Source organism: Ziziphus jujuba, chromosome 11, assembly GCF_031755915.1.
Source record: "Ziziphus jujuba cultivar Dongzao chromosome 11, ASM3175591v1".
Classification (NCBI taxonomy): Eukaryota; Viridiplantae; Streptophyta; class Magnoliopsida; order Rosales; family Rhamnaceae; genus Ziziphus; species Ziziphus jujuba.
Window position 1 is genome coordinate 8,487,000 of NC_083389.1, and position 20,400 is coordinate 8,507,399.

At 36.5% G+C, this 20,400-nt stretch overlaps 4 protein-coding genes across 11 annotated transcripts; 1 reads left to right on the forward strand and 3 right to left on the reverse strand.

Moving 5' to 3' along the window:
- Positions 1-207: 207 nt before the first annotated feature.
- LOC107434943 (histidine-containing phosphotransfer protein 1) lies at positions 208-3,084 on the reverse strand. Its single transcript, XM_016046464.4, has 6 exons — positions 2,793-3,084; positions 2,259-2,389; positions 2,074-2,142; positions 1,830-1,901; positions 1,218-1,290; positions 208-568 (listed from the first exon to the last, which is right to left on the reverse strand). The coding sequence occupies exons 1-6, from the start codon at positions 2,847-2,849 to the stop codon at positions 479-481; spliced, it is 492 nt and encodes a 163-aa protein (XP_015901950.3). The 5' UTR covers positions 2,850-3,084; the 3' UTR covers positions 208-478.
- Positions 3,085-4,249: 1,165 nt separating this feature from the next.
- Positions 4,250-8,579, forward strand: LOC107434956 (uncharacterized). Of its 5 annotated transcripts, XM_048464907.1 has the most exons (8): positions 4,250-4,713; positions 5,716-5,916; positions 5,993-6,070; positions 6,647-6,712; positions 6,935-7,000; positions 7,080-7,694; positions 7,780-7,905; positions 7,986-8,579. In XM_048464907.1, the coding sequence occupies exons 1-7, from the start codon at positions 4,417-4,419 to the stop codon at positions 7,888-7,890; spliced, it is 1,434 nt and encodes a 477-aa protein (XP_048320864.1). In that variant the 5' UTR covers positions 4,250-4,416; the 3' UTR covers positions 7,891-7,905; positions 7,986-8,579. The 5 variants fall into 5 exon arrangements, with proteins under 5 accessions (XP_048320864.1, XP_048320863.1, XP_048320862.1 ...); XM_048464906.1 differs by having other exon boundaries at positions 7,780-8,579; XM_048464905.1 differs by having other exon boundaries at positions 4,252-4,713; positions 7,080-7,905.
- Positions 8,580-8,728: 149 nt separating this feature from the next.
- Positions 8,729-12,756, reverse strand: LOC107434934 (subtilisin-like protease SBT4.15). Its single transcript, XM_016046455.4, has 11 exons — positions 12,216-12,756; positions 12,052-12,140; positions 11,664-11,761; positions 11,430-11,573; positions 11,225-11,330; positions 10,480-10,990; positions 10,283-10,383; positions 9,976-10,197; positions 9,774-9,882; positions 9,483-9,696; positions 8,729-9,382 (listed from the first exon to the last, which is right to left on the reverse strand). The coding sequence occupies exons 1-11, from the start codon at positions 12,300-12,302 to the stop codon at positions 8,835-8,837; spliced, it is 2,229 nt and encodes a 742-aa protein (XP_015901941.3). The 5' UTR covers positions 12,303-12,756; the 3' UTR covers positions 8,729-8,834.
- Positions 12,757-13,703: 947 nt separating this feature from the next.
- Positions 13,704-19,372, reverse strand: LOC107434962 (uncharacterized). Of its 4 annotated transcripts, none has more exons than XM_025067726.3 (15): positions 18,917-19,372; positions 18,665-18,791; positions 18,413-18,453; positions 17,862-17,952; positions 16,970-17,736; positions 16,583-16,714; positions 16,254-16,326; positions 15,992-16,031; positions 15,781-15,862; positions 15,598-15,663; positions 15,303-15,380; positions 15,043-15,170; positions 14,685-14,731; positions 14,250-14,508; positions 13,704-14,152 (listed from the first exon to the last, which is right to left on the reverse strand). In XM_025067726.3, the coding sequence occupies exons 1-15, from the start codon at positions 19,243-19,245 to the stop codon at positions 13,803-13,805; spliced, it is 2,610 nt and encodes an 869-aa protein (XP_024923494.2). In that variant the 5' UTR covers positions 19,246-19,372; the 3' UTR covers positions 13,704-13,802. The 4 variants fall into 4 exon arrangements, with proteins under 4 accessions (XP_024923494.2, XP_024923493.2, XP_015901975.2 ...); XM_025067725.3 differs by having other exon boundaries at positions 15,043-15,215; XM_016046489.4 differs by having other exon boundaries at positions 15,043-15,215; positions 15,790-15,862; positions 18,917-19,371.
- Positions 19,373-20,400: the final 1,028 nt, after the last annotated feature.

Sequence of the window (20,400 nt, forward strand, 5' to 3'; positions counted from 1 at the left end):
CGGAAAAACAAAATAAAGTCGGTGAAACTTGAACGCGTCAACTTAAAATTCTGTTGTCTACATTTCATAAAGGAAAGTTATTCATTGCAAATATAACCTTTACAAGCTTAATTTCTTCAGGTCTGAACTCAATTGTGAGGAAACACTAAAAAAGAGGAAAAAGTTTTGACCTAATTAGGATAATTAGGACAATGAAATTCCACAACCTTTGTAAAAAAATTTCAAGGAAAGCTTGTCATAAGATTCATAACTAACAAATATGACAAATGTGTATTCGTTGATATCAGTGCTGAACATGGTTTTGGTCAAAAACATTCTGGACTGATAATTCTCAAACTTCCTAAACTGAAATCTAGTTCCTCAAGACATTTATTCTAAACTAAATATACTCACAATACAGGTACTTACAAACGTTTATCCAGAAAAAGGAAATAGAATTAGGTTGATCAAGTATGTGTGAGTTGACAATAACCAATCTTCACAGCTGATGCATATTTGCCATAGTTGAATATCTACCATCCAGAAATTGATGATGGTTGTTTTCAATGGCAGAGATTGTATTTTCCAGCTGCACCACGAAAGGTCAGGATTAAAAAAACAATATATATATATCAGCAAGTTGTTAAAACTTTAAAAACAAAATCAGAAAGTCGTTAAAACTTTCAGGTGCATTTAACGAGAACTATATAATAAACTGCCCGAAAACCAAATGCACAAGGAAGCTGGGGCGTGAAATTCTTCTTTTTCAGCAAATGTTGTGTTAATGGTTGAAAGAGAACCGAAGTTCAAAATCGCAAGCAACATTGCAACAAAAATTTCATAGGAACAATCCTCAAAATGTTCCAAATGCAAGGGCATATGATTTACAAAGAATGGCAGGGACTTCATAGGAAATCGAGTGTCAGAGATAGTTTTTGAATAAACAAGTTTTAAGTGGCTGGCTTGTAGCTTTTATACAACGGTTACAATCCTATGACATTCTAACCTGCGTTATTGTATTCGGCTAACAATGAATAGGGCAAAAAAATAAACTTTGAACAATCTTTTTAAGGCCTTTATTGTATACATAAAAATGAAAAAGAAATAAAATTGATAAGAATAGTGCCAAAGGAAAAACTATAAATTTAACCAGTTATTAGTAGTCCTGAACCTCCTTGTAAATACAAAGTTACACAAATTGACTGATAATATATTAAGAATTTGTGATTATGCGTTACCTGCAAAAGGTTCTGAAATTTGACTTTTAAAGTGGCATATTCCTGATTGATTCTAATCAAGACCTGGCGGCATCTGCAAGGTTATCAAATTGAAAAGTGAATACTTCTTAAATAAACAAGTGAAAAAAAGAATAAAGTAAAGGTGCCATACATAGAATCCAGTTTGCATAACAATACATATGGACTGGACGCAAACTTGACACCCAATGAGTATATGTTAACCCAGAAACATGCTGTGAGATCATGATCAATATCATAGAAGTTCCATGCACTTTGAATAAATAGTTATATATTCTCTAGTTTCAGCAAACTGTGAATAAAAGGCCACATTGTGACTCAGTCTGAGGGACTCCCAATTTACCTTTCTGTACAAATCAACTTACTCATTTCTATATAAATACAATTTGTTACAACTTAAGGCTAGAATTTATGATTTTTTGTTTAACAATGCTTACAAGTAATACAATATAAACAATGCGGCAGAAAAACTTGGATTACTTTAATCCCTTATGTTTTGAGGCATTTCCGTAATGGATTAACGAGAGTAACCGTTGTTTGAAACGCAAAATTTGACAATTGAATAATGCAGAGATTGAGCAATAATGTTCTCACCTATCTTTGTTCCTTTCATCAGAAGCCTCGCGAAGATCAGCACAGGCTAGTGTTACACGTCGGGCCCCAATACTACAAACACCAAATAAGCAAATATACTGAAAATTAAAAACAGAAATAGCAATCCCCTTCTATCCAAATTCAAATTCAATCATTGTATATGCAGGAAAATAAAACAGAAATATACAATATTATTTGACGCCCCATGTAAGCTAAGCAAGAATATAGTGGGGGTACATATTACCTTGAGCTACTTCCTTTTAGTTGATGAACATTAGCATCCATTTTGCTAAAATCAACATCTTGTTGACCACTGCAAAACCGACCATATGGATTTTAAAAAACACATGTCAAGCAAAACTGGATAAAACTTTATGCTAAATGAAAGGAACAACCCCGTACTGTATAGCATATTAGATTTGAGATTACATATAGATTTCCAAGTCGTTTATGATCCTTTGGGCTTCGTTGCAGAACAAAGTGATGACTTCAGCAACAAAATTGGGATTGCTTGCATCTTGCAAAGCTTGAAGTTGAATAAACTGGCTGTCCAATATACCCTGTAGATATTGACATAGTAATAGTATCTGTTTAATAATAGTTGCTCCTCCATTGATTCACAAACCGCGTCTCTCTAAATATTATGCCAAAAATAAAAGTTTCAGGGAAGATTAAGATAATATGCTATTTGGTTTGGCAGGAAAAAAAAAAAGGGTGAAATTTGACCAAAAAACTGTTCTAGTAATTTAACTGCTAAAAAGCAACACGTCCCTTTGAAAAAACAAACCATTTATGACTGAAATCAATCTAGTTATATGTCATATTGGGTTACCAAAATCCAACAAACAGAGAATTAAAAAAAAAAAAGAAAAAAAAGAGAGAGAGAGAGAGAGAGAAGTTGTCTTGTATTTATATATGAAAGCAAGGAAATTAAAGAGAAAACGAAAAACAGGGATAGATTACCTCGTCAAGCATGGATTGAACTAGGTGTTTGAGTTGTACCTTGAAGGCAGTTGCCATGTTATAGTAATTGAAAAATCAAACCCTAATTTAAGAGTGACACAGAGTAGGAGAGGAAGAGGACCATTATATTATATTTATAATTGTGGAGCACTTTTAACCCACTTATGGTAAGTCAAAGTCAAATAGTTATTAAAAAGTAAGGTTTTTGAATCCCCATAAAGATTTGGTATGCAATTTCTCGTGTGACAAATATGCTCATCTAATTTTTTTTCACCATTTTTTCTCTTTGGATTAGAAAAAAAAAAAAAAAAAAAGATAAGCAAAAAAGGAAACACCAAAAAAATAGTCACTTTGAAAAATTTGAAATATAGTTGGTCAATTGAATGAATACTAATCTTTCCATTTTGAATTTAAAACCGAAAAGGGTCAATCTTCAAATTCCTTTGAATATTTTTTGTTCCTTGCCGACCTAAAAAAGTCATGTGCTTAAAATCAATGCCATATCTGCTACACATAGCTATGGCAACGGCGAACAACTTCCTTTTTGGGTTCTGGAATTACTTAATTCGGTTCAGATTGGTTTTATTTTACTCAAAATTCTCTATTTGGATTCCCAATCTAACAAACAAAATCTACTACGTGTCCATGATATGTGGTCCTGGTTCAACTCTCTTTTTAACCCCAAAAAAACAAATTTGATAAAGAAGTCCAAGACATTATCAGTGACTGCCACAGTCTTTGTTTTCTCCTTTTCCCTTTTTCTTTTTTTTTTTTTTTTTTCTGGTCAGACATGGTCCTAACTCCCAACATCTATGTACCACCTCTGTCGTGTAACGTGGCTTGTTGATCAAGGTTTCTTCGCCACGGAAACTGGGCTTTGACGAAATCACCCCGGCACTTAAACATTAGCCCAGGACCATTTAGTTCATGTGTCTTATCTGATAGGCCCAATCCAATTGCATTCCCCAACTCCCAAGTAGAGGCAGGTGACCCATCAGATCAGATTCAGATATGCGCTTTTTAGGCGTGGACCAGTGAAACATCGACAGCCGGGCCCACATGAATCGCTGCGCACCGTTTCGGATTATTGGACAGAAGCCGCCGGTGAATCGGTGTCTCCCACACGGTTTTCAATGCGAAGATAAAATGAGTGTACAAATTTTCGAGTTTCTGGTCCTCCGTCTGCCACGTACACTGTAAAGTAAACCCCTCAAGACCGGGGAAAATCCAACTGAAACGGAAAAGGCCACACAGTAACCAAAGACCACGTGGCATCAACCTTAAGGGCCACGTGTTACCGTACTACAAGCGGGGGCTGTGAAGGCACTGGGTACGTGCGAACGTGCACGCGTGCCGCTTTCGCCTACGTGGGATTAACGGAAACGTGGCGTGCACAGATACATGGGCGCTAGTTAGCAAAGATGTCGAGGCGTGAGCTGGCTTGACAAGTGGCAATCTGAGACCATCTGTAGGCTTTTCCTTCTAACCAGTGCCTCTCTCTCTCTCTCTCTTTCTTTCTCGCACTTCACTGCCTTACCGTACCCTGAAGGAATAACAACGTCTATTCTCTCTCTTTACTCTCTCTATTTCTCTTTTCACAGTAAAGAGTTGGTCGGTCGGAGACATGTTGTCGGAGAGATGCTCAGTTTCAAGCTCTTCGGGTTCGTCTTCAACTTCTGCGTCGGCGGGGGGGATGTTTTATGAAGGTGCGGATCGGATGGTGGAGAGAGAGCTTGAGGCGGCGGAGACTCTGGCGGATTTGGCACATTTCGCTATGCGCGAGTGTTCCGGCGCTGAATCCGCTGGGAATTGGGGTCATAAAGGCAAGCGTGCAGGCAAGAGAGTCAAGAGCAAGTCTCCTCCCACTGAGTTGGGTTTGAACCCGGGTCACCCGGTGACACGTTCCTTGGATCTCGCGGAGGTTAGTATGTCGCCGTAGCATCTCTAACTTTGATTCTTTTGTATGGTGTTGTCGTTGATGTTATTTTTCCCTGTATTTAATTTTGTATGTAACAATTTATCTAACAAACTAAATAAAGTAAAATAAAATAAAAAAGATTCTCATTGTGACGTGTTTGTTAAAAGAAATTATGTTGGGATATAATTAGTAAGTTCACTGAATTTAATAAATAAATAAAATTCGAGTAGCTAAACTGTAAATGTTCTTATACTATTACGATACGGTGGTACCAACTCTGTCCAAACAGAACAAAATGAATAATTAAAAGACAAATAACAATATTTAATGAAATAAAATTATCGAGTAATTCAAGGTTTCGATTTATTCTTAGTTGAACGGAATGAAATTTACGAATAAAAAATCGTGTACTATTGATAAGAGATACTGATTTATTGTTCAAGGAAAAGAAGACCCAGCACAGATGTGAAAGTAAGAAAGTGGTGTCATTATATAACGAATTCTATGTATTTGGACAACATACGAAATCACATGTTTTAGATCTGAGAGATAATGGATGGTGGAGGGAAGCATGGAACCCAATCAGCTGCTAGACATTTAGAATTTTGTCTTGAATGTGGAAGCTCTTCACCATATAATATATAATTCAGGATACTGTCATTTGCTTTTTATTTATAAATTAATAATTTTATCTGCTTCTTACTTTTGTTGTATGTTTTCGTTCCTATTATGTGTTTCATGTTGCATTATCATTCATGGGTATCAATGTCTGAGCTCACAATCTGAGCACAACCATATTAATTATGGTATTAACCAGTCATAGATACCTGAAGGCTGGATTTTCTGTAAACGTTGAGATAAAAAGATTTACGTTGGTTATATTCATCTCGTCGTTTGAATTTCTGATCATGTTAGCTGATGGCAATGTCTAAATGAATATATTCATGGCTTTGTCACCAAGTGGGATTATTTTCTGCAGGACTTGAAAAGTATTTTTGTGTATAGCAGGATAAAGCAGTAGTAAATCATCAGAAACTTGGAAAACTATGCAGTGATGCACTCAAAGAACCAGTGAAGGCGGAACAGAATCCTAGCAATAAAAAGTTGAAGGTTGAGCGGGATGCTGTATTACCTAAGCCAAGTCCTATATGCTCTACAAGTTACCCAGCATATGGATGTGGCAAGTCAAGGCGGAATTTGTCGGAGGTACTGAAAGTTAAGAATCTTCTTTCTTTCTGTATAATTCTATTCTCTTCGCTTGTCTTATTCAACATCTCTTCAGGCTGAAAAGGAAGAAAGGAGAATACGCAGGGTTTTAGCAAACAGGGAGTCAGCGAGGCAGACAATTCGCCGAAGACAGGTAATGTGTCTGCTTTTTGTTGCAACAAACTAGGTTTTCTATAAACAAGATATTGAGGTCTTCCTTTTTATCTAGATCTCCATTTCGTGGAGTTGACAAGACTGAGAAAGATGCTATATCTTTATCAACTTTGATCGTGAACAGATATAATTTCTATTTTTCCTCTCACTCTCTCTCTTTTATTTGTATTTTAGTGAATTATAAACTGTATGTATGTTATAATGTTTTTTTTTTTTAAAAGGCATTTACAATAAAACCCCCTTTGCATTTACAATAATTCCCCCTCCTCACTCCAGTATCTGAGACCCACAGCCTTCTAGAATGTAGGAGTGAGTGGCTCACCAACTGTGCTCCATGCACTTGACGTATGTTATAATGTTTGAAGTATCCATATTTGTGTTTTTCATGTTGAGATTGTTAAAGTGCTTTAAACAAATCAAACATATTGAAAACTAACATTTGTTCTTTACTACTAGGATTCTTTTGATTTGTTTTTCTTTTTCTTTTCAAGTGCATGGTGTGGGTCTAGTACAGATTATGTTTCCATGGTTATAATTTTTAGTAAATCATTTACAGGCTTTGTGTGAGGAGTTGACCAGAAAAGCTGCTGATTTATCGCAGGAGAATGAATATTTAAAGAGGGTAGGAAGTATTCCAGCAATCTCTTATTGCAAAGTCTCTATCTCTTTCACACACGCACACATAGAAGAATCCATATCACAAAGTCTTTTTTCACATTCTTAAATTTGTTTTTTTATCATTTTTCTCTTTTCTCAATTCTGAGTTTGTTGACGATATTATAAACATCAGAGTTAACTTAATTTGCAATTCATGGCTCTTTATTTATTTATTTTTTGTGAGAAGGAAAGGGAGTCGACATTAAAAGAATATCAGTCGTTGCAAACCACAAACAAACACCTAAAAGATCAGGTAAGTTGCGTCTCTTACATCAACATGTTTAATCTCCAGAAAATTTCCACATGCTTCGAGATTCTCGCCTATTTTGCAGATATCCAAGATAAAGGCTGAGGTAGAGGAAACTCCCATCAGCCATAAGCCAGGGAGTGTTCAGATATCTCCATCTCCACCTACAAGCTGCTCATTGTTCTTCTATAACCATCCATCTTTTACACCACTTTTCTGGCCTTCTATCTCTCAATCTCCAAACTCTGTTCAACCGCAACACATACAACAGAATCCAATCATCATGCCATCAGACATTCCTTTGCCAGCCAATGGTAGGCATGATTCTTATCATGAGCAAGAAAACCTCATTAATATTAATGGAGCAAGAACTCCCTTTTATATATTTCCATGTCCTTGGCTCTTTCCTCGCCCTGATCATAAGAATGCATTCCAACCTCAGGTGCCCTATTTCCCAAAAAAAGAAGAAGAGGAAACCTCTGTTAATAACCAGTACAGTACCACTTCTTCCTCGAGGACTGTCCCACATTTGGATAGCCACCATTCATTCTTGCCCCTTAAAGTCAAAACAGAAGCGTCTGCCTCAATGGAAGCTGGACCTGCAAATGATTTTCATGAAATTTCAGCTGGCTTTTCTCAAGATGGAGTAGATCAACATATAGGATCTCAGCCTAGAGATAGAGAATGGTCCTTTATTCATGTACCTAATGTCAAGCAAGAGAATGGGCTTCAATTAGATTCCACAACCCACATTGAAACATCTTCTAAAGCTTTTCACACTTCAGGTGCTTTTCCAGAAAAAAGTGGTGAACGAACCATCTTACCAACTAAGAAAGTGGCAGATGCAGTTGCTGCAGCTGAAGCAAGGAAGAGGAGAAAGGAACTCACAAAGCTAAAGAACCTTCATGGCCGTCAGTGTCGGATGCATTGTTGAGCTTTTACACAAATATTTTGTTAAGAATGCTGTTCCCTAATCATTATGTTTGTTCAGTGCTTTGATATTCAGGATCCACTGGAGGCCAAACCCAAAGTCAGCGGTATTTAAACCATTACCATGGGAGGCTGATGAAGAATCGGAAGTTAGCTTGTCACATGGTGTACATGTCAGAGGTTTTCTTTTTTCTTCTATGATGCTTGTGAGCATGGAGGCAACTGATTTTTTGCTGCCCATTTGTTTTGCATGGGTAGCCTCATGCTCAAAGCTTCAAAACATGAACTGCAGTAATACTCTCAGAATCTATTTGTAATTTGTCTTGACAATTTTAGTAGGAAAGTGAGTGGCGTCAACAAGCAGTTTCTCAAGGCAATCAGTTGGAAGAGGTAGCAAGTTTAACAATGTGAAATTCCACCAATGTTCCGTAACTTGAGTCCCAACGTTGAAATCTTTTCGTGGGAAGTAGAATATGAGGTTGAGTTGGGAGATTGAAGATCTTGTTTTGGTTATTTCATGTCTTCTTTTAGTTCTGTCATTTCTGCACAATTTTGGGTAATATGACTTAGCTATTATAATTCTAATTTTTATGCTAAAGTTTGTGAACTGCGAATTAATAGATTATGCACCAGCTGTTTCTGATGTGCTACTGAATAGCTGTGTGTTCAGAACTTTTTCTTGAATCCCATTGAGATGACGAGTAATGGAACACTGCACGAAGAAATTGGGTACCAAAATCCCATACTCATACGGTACTTATGGTTCTGAGGATTAAGAAGCAATGTAATCAATGGAACAAAACGTAGCCAAAAGCAATCTTGATTTAGAGGGAGAAAAAAGTGAAAATTGGAAACTCACTCAAAACTAGTTACTAAGTTAAGAACATGCACATTACAAACAACGACTAGACTAAATAAGTGGCCTATAAATTAGGATATGGCTTTTAACACTGTGTTTAGAATCGCTCCACTCAAGTAAAGCAGATAGGATTTGGGTATCATTCTGCATTGCCCCGCCCTTCACCTCAACCTTGAAAGACAGCTGCTGGTGCAGCTTGGTGAATGCCAAAGTATCTGGGCTAACTTTAACAGAAAGACCCTTCGGCGAATTTATTTTCACCTTATAAACTGTTTTTCCATACCCTACATTAGTCACTGTCCGGTAGAAAACCCCTGAAATCCTAGATTGGGGATTGTTGAGCTGGATATGCATGGTGGGGTAGTTAAGTCCATCCGTGCCTTGCGCAGGCTTGAAGTCGGAGCACTTATATTTCTTCTTCCCCCCAATAAGAAGGCTAAGGTCGGAGCTATTATAGCCTTCCTTGCATAAGAAGCTGATATAGGAGTTTGTGGACAGATCATAGATGAGGCCAGGATGCACTGCCTTTACCGGGTTTATTTGTCCTGCTCCAGCACCAAGCAGATCAGCTTCCCTGCCCTTGACAATCAGTGGTGTGGCTGAATCAAAAGGAGGTGAAAAAAAATGGGTTAGATAAATTAAATTGTTATAAATCCATTGAGTTCAAAATTTGATAATGTTATCGTTGGGACTGAGTACCAGTGGTCATAAGAGCAGACTTGATTGCAGCAGGTGACCAGTCAGTGTGGAAAGACTTGACGTAGGCGGCAGCAGCTGCTGCATGAGGGCAAGCCATGGATGTACCTGACATTATATTGAAGACTGCATGTCGTTTGTCAGCTGAGTCGCCCGAAACTGATGGAATCTGTGAGTAAGCAGCTAGAATGTCGATCCCTGGAGCTGTAATATCAGGCTGTCCAATGGAAGTTTAGTAAGGTAGAGAGAAAAAAAGGAAAGAAATAGAGAAAGAATTTATCACTCTTGGTATACCTTGAGGATGTTTGTGTCGATAGTTTGAGGTCCTCTGGACGAGAAAGAAGCGAGGAACGGGGCAGGAGCTTTGACTCTTGTTGTCCTGTATATAACGCCCTGAGCATCCCTGCAAATAGTATTTGCCCCAAACCATAGCTCAAAAATTGATGACCAATTTATTATTGTCAAATACTATTGAGTGAGAGCAAATGAAACATACTTGGTGGAGTTGATGTATCGGTCAACCTTGTCACCATCCTTTTGAGCAACATAGGTTGCAGGAACAAGCGTAAGGTAGCTGAAATCCATCTCTCCTTCATAAGTCATGATGGTCCCCAATCCTTCCAACTCTTCAATGGTGCTTTCTTGGTCGTAACTCCCTTCGCAGTACACAATCCTGCCCTTCACTTTGTTCTTTGCTAGAGTCCCATCATCACAATTACTGCATAAATCCATCCATTTATTTATTTATTAATGCATAAAATATTCATTTTAAAAATAATAATAGTAAGTTGTAAAGCTCCTGCCTTGCATTTCCATAGATACTTCCATTAGCACTGGCTGCATGGGTTCCATCTGTGAGAGGATACATCGCTTTCTTTGGCGAGAAGGTATTAATTGATTTCCCCTAATCAAACGTAATTCAAATTCAGTATCATAATCAATTTTAGCACAATGAAGAAAAAGAAATATGAGAGAGAGAGAGAGAGAGAGAGAGAGATACATAAAATGTCTGGCCATTTCCAAGCTTGACCATTGTGGTAAATTGCCTATCAATACTATTGGCACCCACTGTGAGAATCCAAGGTGCCACATTGGATACACTAGAAGTATAAGGTCCATCATTACCAGCCGAGCACGACGTTAGAATCCCTTTCTTCAAGGCGTGAAAAGATCCAATGGCAATCGGGTCGGCGAAATACTCGTTGGTAGGTCCACCTAAAGAGACAGATATGAGATCCACTCCATCAGCAATGGCCTCATCAAACGCAGCCAAGATGTCTACATCAAAGCAGCCATTTAGCCAGCATACTTTGTACATGGCAATGCGTGATAAGGCTGCCCCGCCACGAGCAGTTCCTTCACCGACACCATATAGGCTGGCTCCTTTGACAGCAACACCGGCAGCGGTGGATGACGTGTGACTTCCGTGGCCATCTTCATCTGCCGGAGTCAGAGCTTCGTCACCATCATTATGACTGTCGAGTCTGAAGTATTTGGCTCCGACGACTTTGCTGCATTCAGGATGTAGGCTACCAGATTAAAGCCGTGTTCCATTACTTGTTCTCTAAGAAACTTTTACTTAATTAGGATATGAGTCTTTATTTCTATGTAATTGTTCAAGCATCAGAAAAATCATTCATGAATCTATAAAGTTGGTTTTTGAGAGAAATGTTTGTATTGCAAAATTTCATTTATTATTGTGTTTAGGTTTGTATTTCAAACTTAGCAGGGAATAAGAGAGAGACTTATTGCAGCCTGAAAAGTTGGCCGCTTTCACGCATTTGCCTTTCCATTTGGCTGGGGGAGGTCCAAAGCCTTTGTCATTAAAACTTGGGCAATCCATCCAAATTCCTATAATACAGAAAAAACAAAAACTCATTTTCTATTTTTAAAATGAAAGTGGAATTAAGTGTCATTAATGGTAGAGAAAAAGATAAAATTTTCACCAACCCGTATCCAACACACCCACAATGAGATTGCTCTCAACCAGAGAGTTCATCCCCAGTTTTAAGGGCAATCCTAGGTAATCCCATGACCTTGTTGTGTGAAGATTGCGTCGTTGGTTTGGAAACACTGATATAACGCTCTTCTCGTCTGCAAAGCAAATGCATAAAGTCCACCTCTAAATATAATTCATCAGAACTATGATTCTGAAATCTGATATGTGTTTATCTTTTTACATACCCAGTAGTTTCTTTGCTTCATGTGGTAACAGCCTTGCTGCAAAACCATTGAAGCTCTTTCCATAACTATGAATCTTAGATTCTCTGGCTATCTTCTCACTGCCAAAAAAAAAATAATAATAATAATAATAAAAAAAAATAGAACAACATTGATTGGTACGTAAGAAAGAAGAGATTATTTATTACGTAGGAAAGAAAAGATTATTACATTCTCTTATATAAATTGGCAAATATATATATATATATATATATACAGCTAGTCCTTCATCAGGACGCCCTGATGGAATTTGGTGCAGATTTCAATACCATGCAACATACTAGCTGTATATATGCTAGTCCTGCTGCTAAATATGAATTAAAACACGAATTAAAAAAGGAATGGTTTTTACTCTCCAATTGCTGCCAAAAGCAGCTTATGGTGGCTATCCACGACTGAAGTTCCAGCTTCTGGTAGTTCTCCCAGATACACAATGTATGTCTGCGATCAATTACCATTAAAATTCAGCTAAATGGAAGAGAAAAAGCAAAAAAGCTTTAATGATGAAATTGATACCTTTCTTTCATGGTCATCTTGTCCATAAACCAGACCAACTATGAAGTAAATATAAATGAAGAAAATAACCAGTATACTTTTCGACATGTTTTTTTTTTTGGGTGATATTGATTGCAAAAAAAGAAAAAAGAAAAAAAGAAAAGGGCTCTGTCTTTTTGATAAAGGCAAAAATGTTTTCTCTATGTTTCTCAGTATTTAGCATGCAAACATGCATGTTATAAATATATATAGATGGAGTAGCGCTGAGCTACATAACTGTCAGTTTTGCTCCTTCAAACAGCAAGCATAGCCATGTTTCTCTTTCTGCTGAGAATGTGTGGGTGAGAATGATAGTGAGGACCAAAAGTTTCGTCCTTTTAAGACCGAGATTTTGGTGGCTTGGACTTTGGATCTTGTTAGATTCATTCTGTAGCTACGTGCTTGGTCGTGCTGGGATTTGGAAACTTAAGTGATTATCCAATTCAGTTGGATCCTATACATCATGTTCACATATATCTCCGGTAGTACTGTTTGTTTGCAAAGTTTTTACATCATGTCCTAATTAATCTCTGATTAGGAACTAATATTTCGCATTACTGATTTGCCAAGTGCCGGAAAAATAACTCATGCTCTTTGAATCCTAATTTTTGAAGGGAAAAAAAAAAAAAAAAAATGCACTTTTACGGTTGGCTTACGCTTGTTTCCTTAGAAAGTGATTTTGAAAAACATACCATCGTCGTGGCATTTTCACTTACGGTTTTTTTTTTTATTATATTTTAAATGATCTTTCAATCTAGTTAGGACGCCCGGCCCCCGGGGGGGGGGGGGGGGGGGGGGGGGGGTGCCGCGGGCCCGAGAGGGGAACGAAAAAAAAAAAAAAAAAAAAAAAAAAAAAAAAAAAGAAAAAAAAAATTCCAGGTTCCCAATGCAATTCTAGTGACTTTTTTGTTACTTTTTTTTTCCCTAAAAAAAAAATCAATCAATGAAGCCTTATTATTATCATTTTAAGTTTAAAAGCTTTTTTATTTTATTTTTAATCCTATATCAAACTAAGAGTTTTATACATTGAGTGTTGTATATAAAGCCAATGAACTTCCAGTAGTGCTGCTTGTGGATTAATAGAATCTGCAGACTGAATACCAAAAGACAACCAAGTTTGTGAATGCCCCACAGACTTGCTTGATACAAGTTAACGAAGAGAAGGATGCTAATCGAATTTACTCGAGATTGCAAAGATACAACCGATTAGCTCGGCAGCATGAAATATGAGAATTGATCGACCAATGATTATAAAAGCAGATTGGCTTCCACTCATATTTTTTTTAGTGACACGTCAAAGTTTCATTAGAGTGACAGGGAAGGAAACAGGAACATGGAGACAGAGGATCCCAGTCCATTAGGCCTGGTTATCACACAGAACAGCTATTGACGCCCTATACACTATCACTTTATTTCGTTTAATTTAATTAACTACTATGTTTTTGTTATTTTAACTGTTGGGACTGAATAAAGTAAAAAAGAAGCCAGGTATCAACCCAACCAGAAATAAATATTTAACAGACAACATGAACTAGTTGTGTACAAGCCGAAACAAAAATAGGGGAAGTCTTATTTCTTCATGGCCCCTTTTCCATGGACGTAGGACGAAATAATTTCCTGACAACGTACAACTCCGGCAGCCCCTCCATAACACAACCATCTCTCACTACCTTTATTCATGTTCCATCTCACTTTATGCATTGCTACAACTTTTGAAGGAAATGTTTCGAATCCATTACTGGCTTCCACTTCCTCATTCTTACTTGCCTGTTCCTCATCTATGCCTACCAAAGATTGCTCGTCTTCTTGCTTTCTCTTCAATCCAGATTTTGACATTCTTTTCTTCTTGACAGAAGCCAACTTCTCATCGGAGTCATATTCAACTTCAGGATCAGCATCATCAACATCACAACAAAGACCTGTAACAAAAATTTAGACTTCAACAAGCATTCTGTTTGATAGAATTGAGTCAACAATGGGCTAAAGTACATCGGAAACATAATTGCCAAAACTTACGTAAAGTTTGATCATCAGAAGCATGAGAACATTTGCCCATCTTATCGTGAGCTTTTTTAACCTGTCTTGACTCAGATGTGAACACTCGCATGGCTATTGGTGCATATCCACCTTTGTACAGTTCCTTCTTTAATGGGAAAGGAGCATTTGCCTCAGGAGTGTTGATTGTAACAAAAGATTCCTCCTCAGTCATTGACCCACACAGAAAATGTGGGACCCGATACCGTGAATGATCTTTCTCTACTTCTTTACTTGTAAGCTGATTACATATATGTATATATATAAATACAAAACAGGTCAATTAAGTGAACGCTTATCAACTTAGTAGAACCATTGGACAATCTAACTAGATAAGTTTCATCAGTTCTGATTATACCATGACAAAGATGAAAAGGGTCTAAAAAAACTATATTCATAACAGGAAGTTAAACTCACCTGGAAACGGATAACTGTTCCATCCTCACCGCAATAAGCTACCATACCTTAGATTTGGAAATGAAATTTCATCAATTAGGATAGATTGATAATTTTCATCACAAGATAAGCAGTTCAATTGATCCAGCAGGAAAGTTATATGTATCCACAACTAGATGAGATAGTAAATTACTATACCAAAAAAAAAAATAATAATAATAATCATAATAATGAAAAAAAGAAAAAAGATAGAGACAGTAAATTTCGTCATTTTGGTTTGGTCAAGGCACAAACGGTATACAAGACTCAAGGAGAATGCAATATTGTGTGTTTATGGCAATTCATATTATACAACAGTTAACCTTAATAGGGGATCTACCTGTTAATCGTGAAACCTGAATGCTCCAGATAGCAAAAGATGAACACCAGTAACTATGCAATCCTTGTTGTTTTGTCCCAACAAATGGTTTTCCAGTGACAGGGACATCATTAGCAGCCTTCATTAAGCTGAGGATTCTCATTGTTCCATCATCAAATGATAAAACAACACAACTAGAAGAACAGTGTTTGCTTCAATAAGCAGGGAAGAAATGATTATTAACATATTTAATTCATCTAGTAAGCAGTATCATATAGTACCTCGGATCCGGAATCCAATCCAGACTATATATGATCCTTGGCACAGGATGAAGATCCCATAAAGGACGGAATGGATCACTGCAAACAAACAAATGCTATAATTCTAGAGTTCATTTGGTTATTGTAGTTCTAGAGTGCAAATGCTATACATAGCAATTCAAAATAAATAAATATGAAGGAAATGAGAATTAAAAATAAAATAAAATAAAAAGTAAGAGCAAGACTAGGAATGTCAACCAGCTCCGATAAAGAAAGCACGTGGATGAAAGTGGAACACCAAAAAGAAGAGTCATACCGTAGGTCCCAGAATTTTAGGCCTCCATGTGAAGCAGTTAATATGACATTTGCGCTCTCAGAATTGCTGAAATTCAACAAAAGTAGCATTCAAATGGTGCAACAAGTGCACAGAAGAAAGCCACAGAGATAAATAATCAATAAAACTACCCAGAAAAGAACCAAACAAAGCTGATTTTCTAACATCTGTAACCTTTCAAATGGGGACCAGGCAAGTGCTCTAATAGGAACTGTATCTGCACTGAAACAAAGTAAAGGCCTGGTATCTGCAAAATAATAGCAGGAAAACAAAGTTGATCTAGTTAATTTTTTCACCTAAGGATTTCAAGACAAAAACATAAACCATACCAAGCACACCCCATTATAAGGAAAAAGGTGAGTCATGTTCGCATTACCTTTAGATGAAACACTTGCTGAGAACTTCCATAAAGCAACCTGAATGTATGGCAAAATTCTTTCGTATTATTGTGAGCATATAAAATAATATGGTAGAAGGATGCATCATAATGATGAGCAATGAGATCAAGCTGGAAAAAACAGGACATTATCCAGAATTTAATTACATATGCAATAGAATATTTAGCACACTCCCTTATATCAATCAACAAAAATACAAAATAAGTTGGGGGAAAAAAAGTAAGGTAATGGAATAAGTACCGTCCCGTCATGGCAACCAACGACTAAGTAGTCATGAGGAGGTGATGTTGACCATTCCACTGTAAGAGGGATGCTATTCAACCAAAAACAATTTAAAATTATAATTAAATAGAAAAAAAAACTAACGACATAGCAAATTGTTAAAGCCAGGGCTATTACACAAGATTATGCAACTACAGGAATTCAGTCAAGACAGCCATTAAAGTCTCTGAATAAATCATTTTGTTATTCAATTTCTCTTCTGTTTTTTCTTTAAATATAAAAATTTATCCCCACCCCTGTAAACTACAAAGCTATTTTTTTCAAAAAGAAATAAACATCCAGAATACCTCTGTATACCACCAGACTTCAATTTTGAGCCTCTAAATATAGGCTCCAACTTTACAAAGCGAGGATCAGTGCCTTCGCCATGTGAAGAAGAATAAATAGCTCTCATAGCATGAGGAAGAGAAACTTCCCACCTGCATTTGATCATTAGACTAAGGATCATTAGATAAGAAAATGACAGTGCATTGATTTCTTCAAGTTTCACACCAGTAAATGTATTTTCCCAATAACTAATTCTGGTAATAAAAATCAAATTACATGTAATCGTGAATACTACTTAACACAGTGAAAAGAAGAAATTAAAAAAAAAAAAAAATCACTGAAAAAGATTGGATGTAGAAAGACAGTAAAAAATAATAAAGTCAAGACAACTAAAGCAGGGGTTGTACACTTCGAGGGATCCATTTCCTAATAATACAGCAAGATAGCCCATCCGATGCTTGTATTTGGGATTATTTATGTTAGAAGGTCGCCATTTCACATCCCATGCAACCTTTCCATTGTGAGCTAGGCATAAAACGACTCTTGGCAAAGCAACATCCTCTGGAATTGAACACCTGGTTGAGGTCATTTCCAACAAACTGTGAACATTGTTGCTCATTGCAGGATCCTCTCCTGAACTAATTTGTATTTGATGACTTGAAATAGAAGATCCATTGTGCTCGTTTTGCGATATTAACTGCTCAGACATATCATTGTTGTGATTCCCTGCATCTGCTTCATCTTTCGAGCTTCTTAGTGCTGGATTACGTGCAGATGCTAATTGGTCATGACAATTTTGTTTTTCACCAGAGTATCCTTGCATAGAAGCGCCTTGAGCATTTCCAGGAACACCTTCTATAAGGAGCAAGGATGGATCTTGTGAAACTTGAATAGCAGGAGCTTCAATATGATGGCTGTTGCCATCCATATCACCAACAGGTTTTTCTAATAGCTTCTTTCTAGGTCTTCCTCTAGGTCTCTTTATTTCAATTGGTTTTTCCTTTGCAACAGCATGTTTTTTACGCCCCTGTTTTGGCTTTTCTAGAGGAGGATCGTCTCCCTCATTCATACTAGCATTTAGAAGACACCATATCTGAACAAGACCTCTGCCAGAAAGTGGGACACCTATCTTGTGATAAGAAGATCCAGGAGGATGGGCAGCAATAGCAATAAACTGAAAAGTAAAAAAGAGAAGGAATCTATCACATACATAAAGAGTAAACTAACAGATGGAAATACAATCGTTCTACAGTTTTTACAATCAAAAAACGCGAAAACGTAAACAAAGAAATCAAGTACCTCACATTTAACATGAGAGTCAGGATCATCATGGATTCTGGGACACCAATCCATAGCCCATAGGGACCCTCCAACATACATCACAAAGTCTCTGCAGCAAGAGAAATTCTGATGAGAGATGTTTGAATGTGCATATCATAGTTTAAGAAGGTAGTGACTGTGTTAGGCAATGATCAACAATACCAGAAAGTTTAATGACAAATGCGCATTCAAAGATAAAAAAAATACTAGAAATATCATTATTATAGTCAATAAAATAGACAAAAATGGATGGAAAAAGAAACAAAGAGGAAAAAAGAAGTATCACAACATTTGATAGGAATAATGGCATGCTGTTCAACAATCAAACTGACTAGCCAAAATAAGGATATGCAGAATGGCATAAAAGTTCAATGAAGCACATAAACAGTAACAGTGTGGTGGCGTTCGTGTTGGTGTCTCAAACACAAACATCCCACTGCAAAGAAAAAATGATAAAACTGGAGACTTCAGAAGACTTAGTAGACCATTGCAAAAGCCTTATTAAGCAAATCCAAATCCAATTAAAGTACCTTGGTTCCATAGATGCAGCATCCCCTGATAGTCCCTCCTTCTGCAGTTGTTTTACACGAGCTAACAAATCAAATTCTAACACAATAATGTACGTTCTCATGAAAAAAATAAAAAATAAAAAGTAAAAGTTATTCCCGAAAATTTATTCTATCAAGAACACAATCCTCCAGCCCGATCAATGTATGTATGCATATCAATTTTTATTGAGGGAAGGAAAAAAAAAAAAAAAAAAAGAGCAATATTTTGCGAACCTTAGGAATGGTTGCTGAAGAAAACTGAGGCAAGTTTATGCCACAGAAACCATTCTTCCCCTCTGGACTTCCCGCTTCATCAGCAAATTTAACGTTTCTCGTTTCATAATTAAAAAGCTTCCATTCTCTACCAAAAAAAGAAACACAGAGTTCCAAACACATAACTAAAATATTCCAAATAAACTGGCATTATATGACATTGAGTGAACCTGTCTTTTTAGGCCAAACAAGTAGAAGTGCTATTTTATTTACCTCAAGAAAGTGATGGAGGACGATAAGCGCTGAATTTCGCTCTGATCAACGGAGCCTTCCTCTGGCTCCCTACAGAGCTTGGAGATTGTGTCCATAGCTCTAAAGTGATTCTCGACCGACTCATCAAACAGGGAAACCTTGAATCGACAGCCATGGGAGTCCTCCTTGCAGTTCTGTTGGTCTGCCGGCGGCGATGGTGGAAATGTTTCTCCCGTTGTTGCAGAAATTGTTTGGCGGGTTTGTTTCTTTGTTGAATTGGCAGCCGGTGTTGTTTTCCCTCGCTTTCGACCCAAAAGTTGGGCAATTGAAGGTTCCGCTGCTTCATCCATGCCTTGTTTGTTTGTTATGTTTCCGATATTATTCTTATTCACGCTACTCCACTTCGAACCTTAGCCCACTTAGTTCGAGTCATTATTGAGACCTTTCTGTTTTTTTTTTTTTGTTTTTTTTTTTTTTGGGTAAATATTGAGAGCTCTTTTCTTGTGTGCTTTAAATGCAATATATATATTAAAAAACTACAACGTGGTTTATCTACATGGGTAAAAAAAAAAATGTTGATTTTGTTATGTATAGTTATGTATATATATATATAGTAAAATTAATTTTTTTTTTCTAAAATTATCGATTTTAATAAAATTTCGTATACAGATAAACTGGATCGTAATCTGTTTATATATATATATATATATATATATATATATATATGTATATCCATTTTAGTTAATTATATGTTATACATTATTAATATCCATATTAATTATATGCTTTATATAATAACAATCAAATTCAAAGATTCCCAAATCCAGACCCACCATCTTCAAAGGAACCTCTAAAAAGGAAAGGAAAACACCCACCATCTGCAAAGAAAACTCCAAAGAGCAAAGGAAACCCCCCAGCTCAGGGGTAACCATTTCAAAGAGACCCAGAATTTCATAGAAATTTAAAAATATCTATTAAATTTTAATAAAATTTTTATAGAATTAAAAAATATTATTAGACAAATATAAGGACTAAAATTGAGTAAAAAATGTCAAATCTATAAGTGAAAGGAGTTTTATAAATGCATTATGGTAATATAAATGTAATAATAACACATGCTTAAATCATTGAAAGAGATAATTTCACTAATATTTAATATTAAATTTATATGATTGACATGTTAATAATTATATACATAATTATCAATGAAATATATATTTTGCTAATTATTTTTCATATACAAACGAGAACCAGCAGTAAAACAATAATTTTCAAACATAAAACTACTAATATAAGCTACTGGTAGTTGCATTACTTGGTGGTTTGTTGTCCTTCCCAGGACAAATATCAGCGCATGTGGCACTGTTACAATTAGTAATAGCGTATATATGAGTATTATTGATAGGGTTGGACCAAAATAATTGGGCCTAAACTTTGCTTTTATAACTGGATCCAGTTCAAAGTGGGTTTCATTTTCCAATCAGTCTGGGTTCAATGGGTTTCTG

Excerpts from the sequence above, each read along its gene's own strand:
- LOC107434934 (XM_016046455.4), bottom strand. The coding sequence starts at position 12,302 with ATGTCGAAAAGTATACTGGTTATTTTCTTCATTTATATTTACTTCATA. Across the intron at positions 11,574-11,663 it reads TGAAGCAAAGAAACTACTGG|ACGAGAAGAGCGTTATATCA; the intron begins GTATGTAAAAAG and ends TTTGCTTTGCAG. Across the intron at positions 10,384-10,479 it reads GAAATGGCCAGACATTTTAT|GGGAAATCAATTAATACCTT; the intron begins GTATCTCTCTCT and ends ACGTTTGATTAG.
- LOC107434962 (XM_025067725.3), bottom strand. The coding sequence starts at position 19,245 with ATGGATGAAGCAGCGGAACCTTCAATTGCCCAACTTTTGGGTCGAAAG. Across the intron at positions 15,381-15,597 it reads CTAAAATTCTGGGACCTACG|TGATCCATTCCGTCCTTTAT; the intron begins GTATGACTCTTC and ends GTTTGTTTGCAG. Across the intron at positions 15,216-15,302 it reads GATTGGATTCCGGATCCGAG|TTGTGTTGTTTTATCATTTG; the intron begins GTACTATATGAT and ends CTGTTCTTCTAG.
- LOC107434956 (XM_016046481.3), top strand. The coding sequence starts at position 4,417 with ATGTTGTCGGAGAGATGCTCAGTTTCAAGCTCTTCGGGTTCGTCTTCA. Across the intron at positions 4,714-5,715 it reads GTTCCTTGGATCTCGCGGAG|CAGGATAAAGCAGTAGTAAA; the intron begins GTTAGTATGTCG and ends TTTTGTGTATAG. Across the intron at positions 6,713-6,934 it reads AGAATGAATATTTAAAGAGG|GAAAGGGAGTCGACATTAAA; the intron begins GTAGGAAGTATT and ends TTTTGTGAGAAG.
- LOC107434943 (XM_016046464.4), bottom strand. The coding sequence starts at position 2,849 with ATGGCAACTGCCTTCAAGGTACAACTCAAACACCTAGTTCAATCCATG. Across the intron at positions 2,390-2,792 it reads TTCAATCCATGCTTGACGAG|GGTATATTGGACAGCCAGTT; the intron begins GTAATCTATCCC and ends CAATATCTACAG. Across the intron at positions 2,143-2,258 it reads AACGACTTGGAAATCTATAT|TGGTCAACAAGATGTTGATT; the intron begins GTAATCTCAAAT and ends TCGGTTTTGCAG.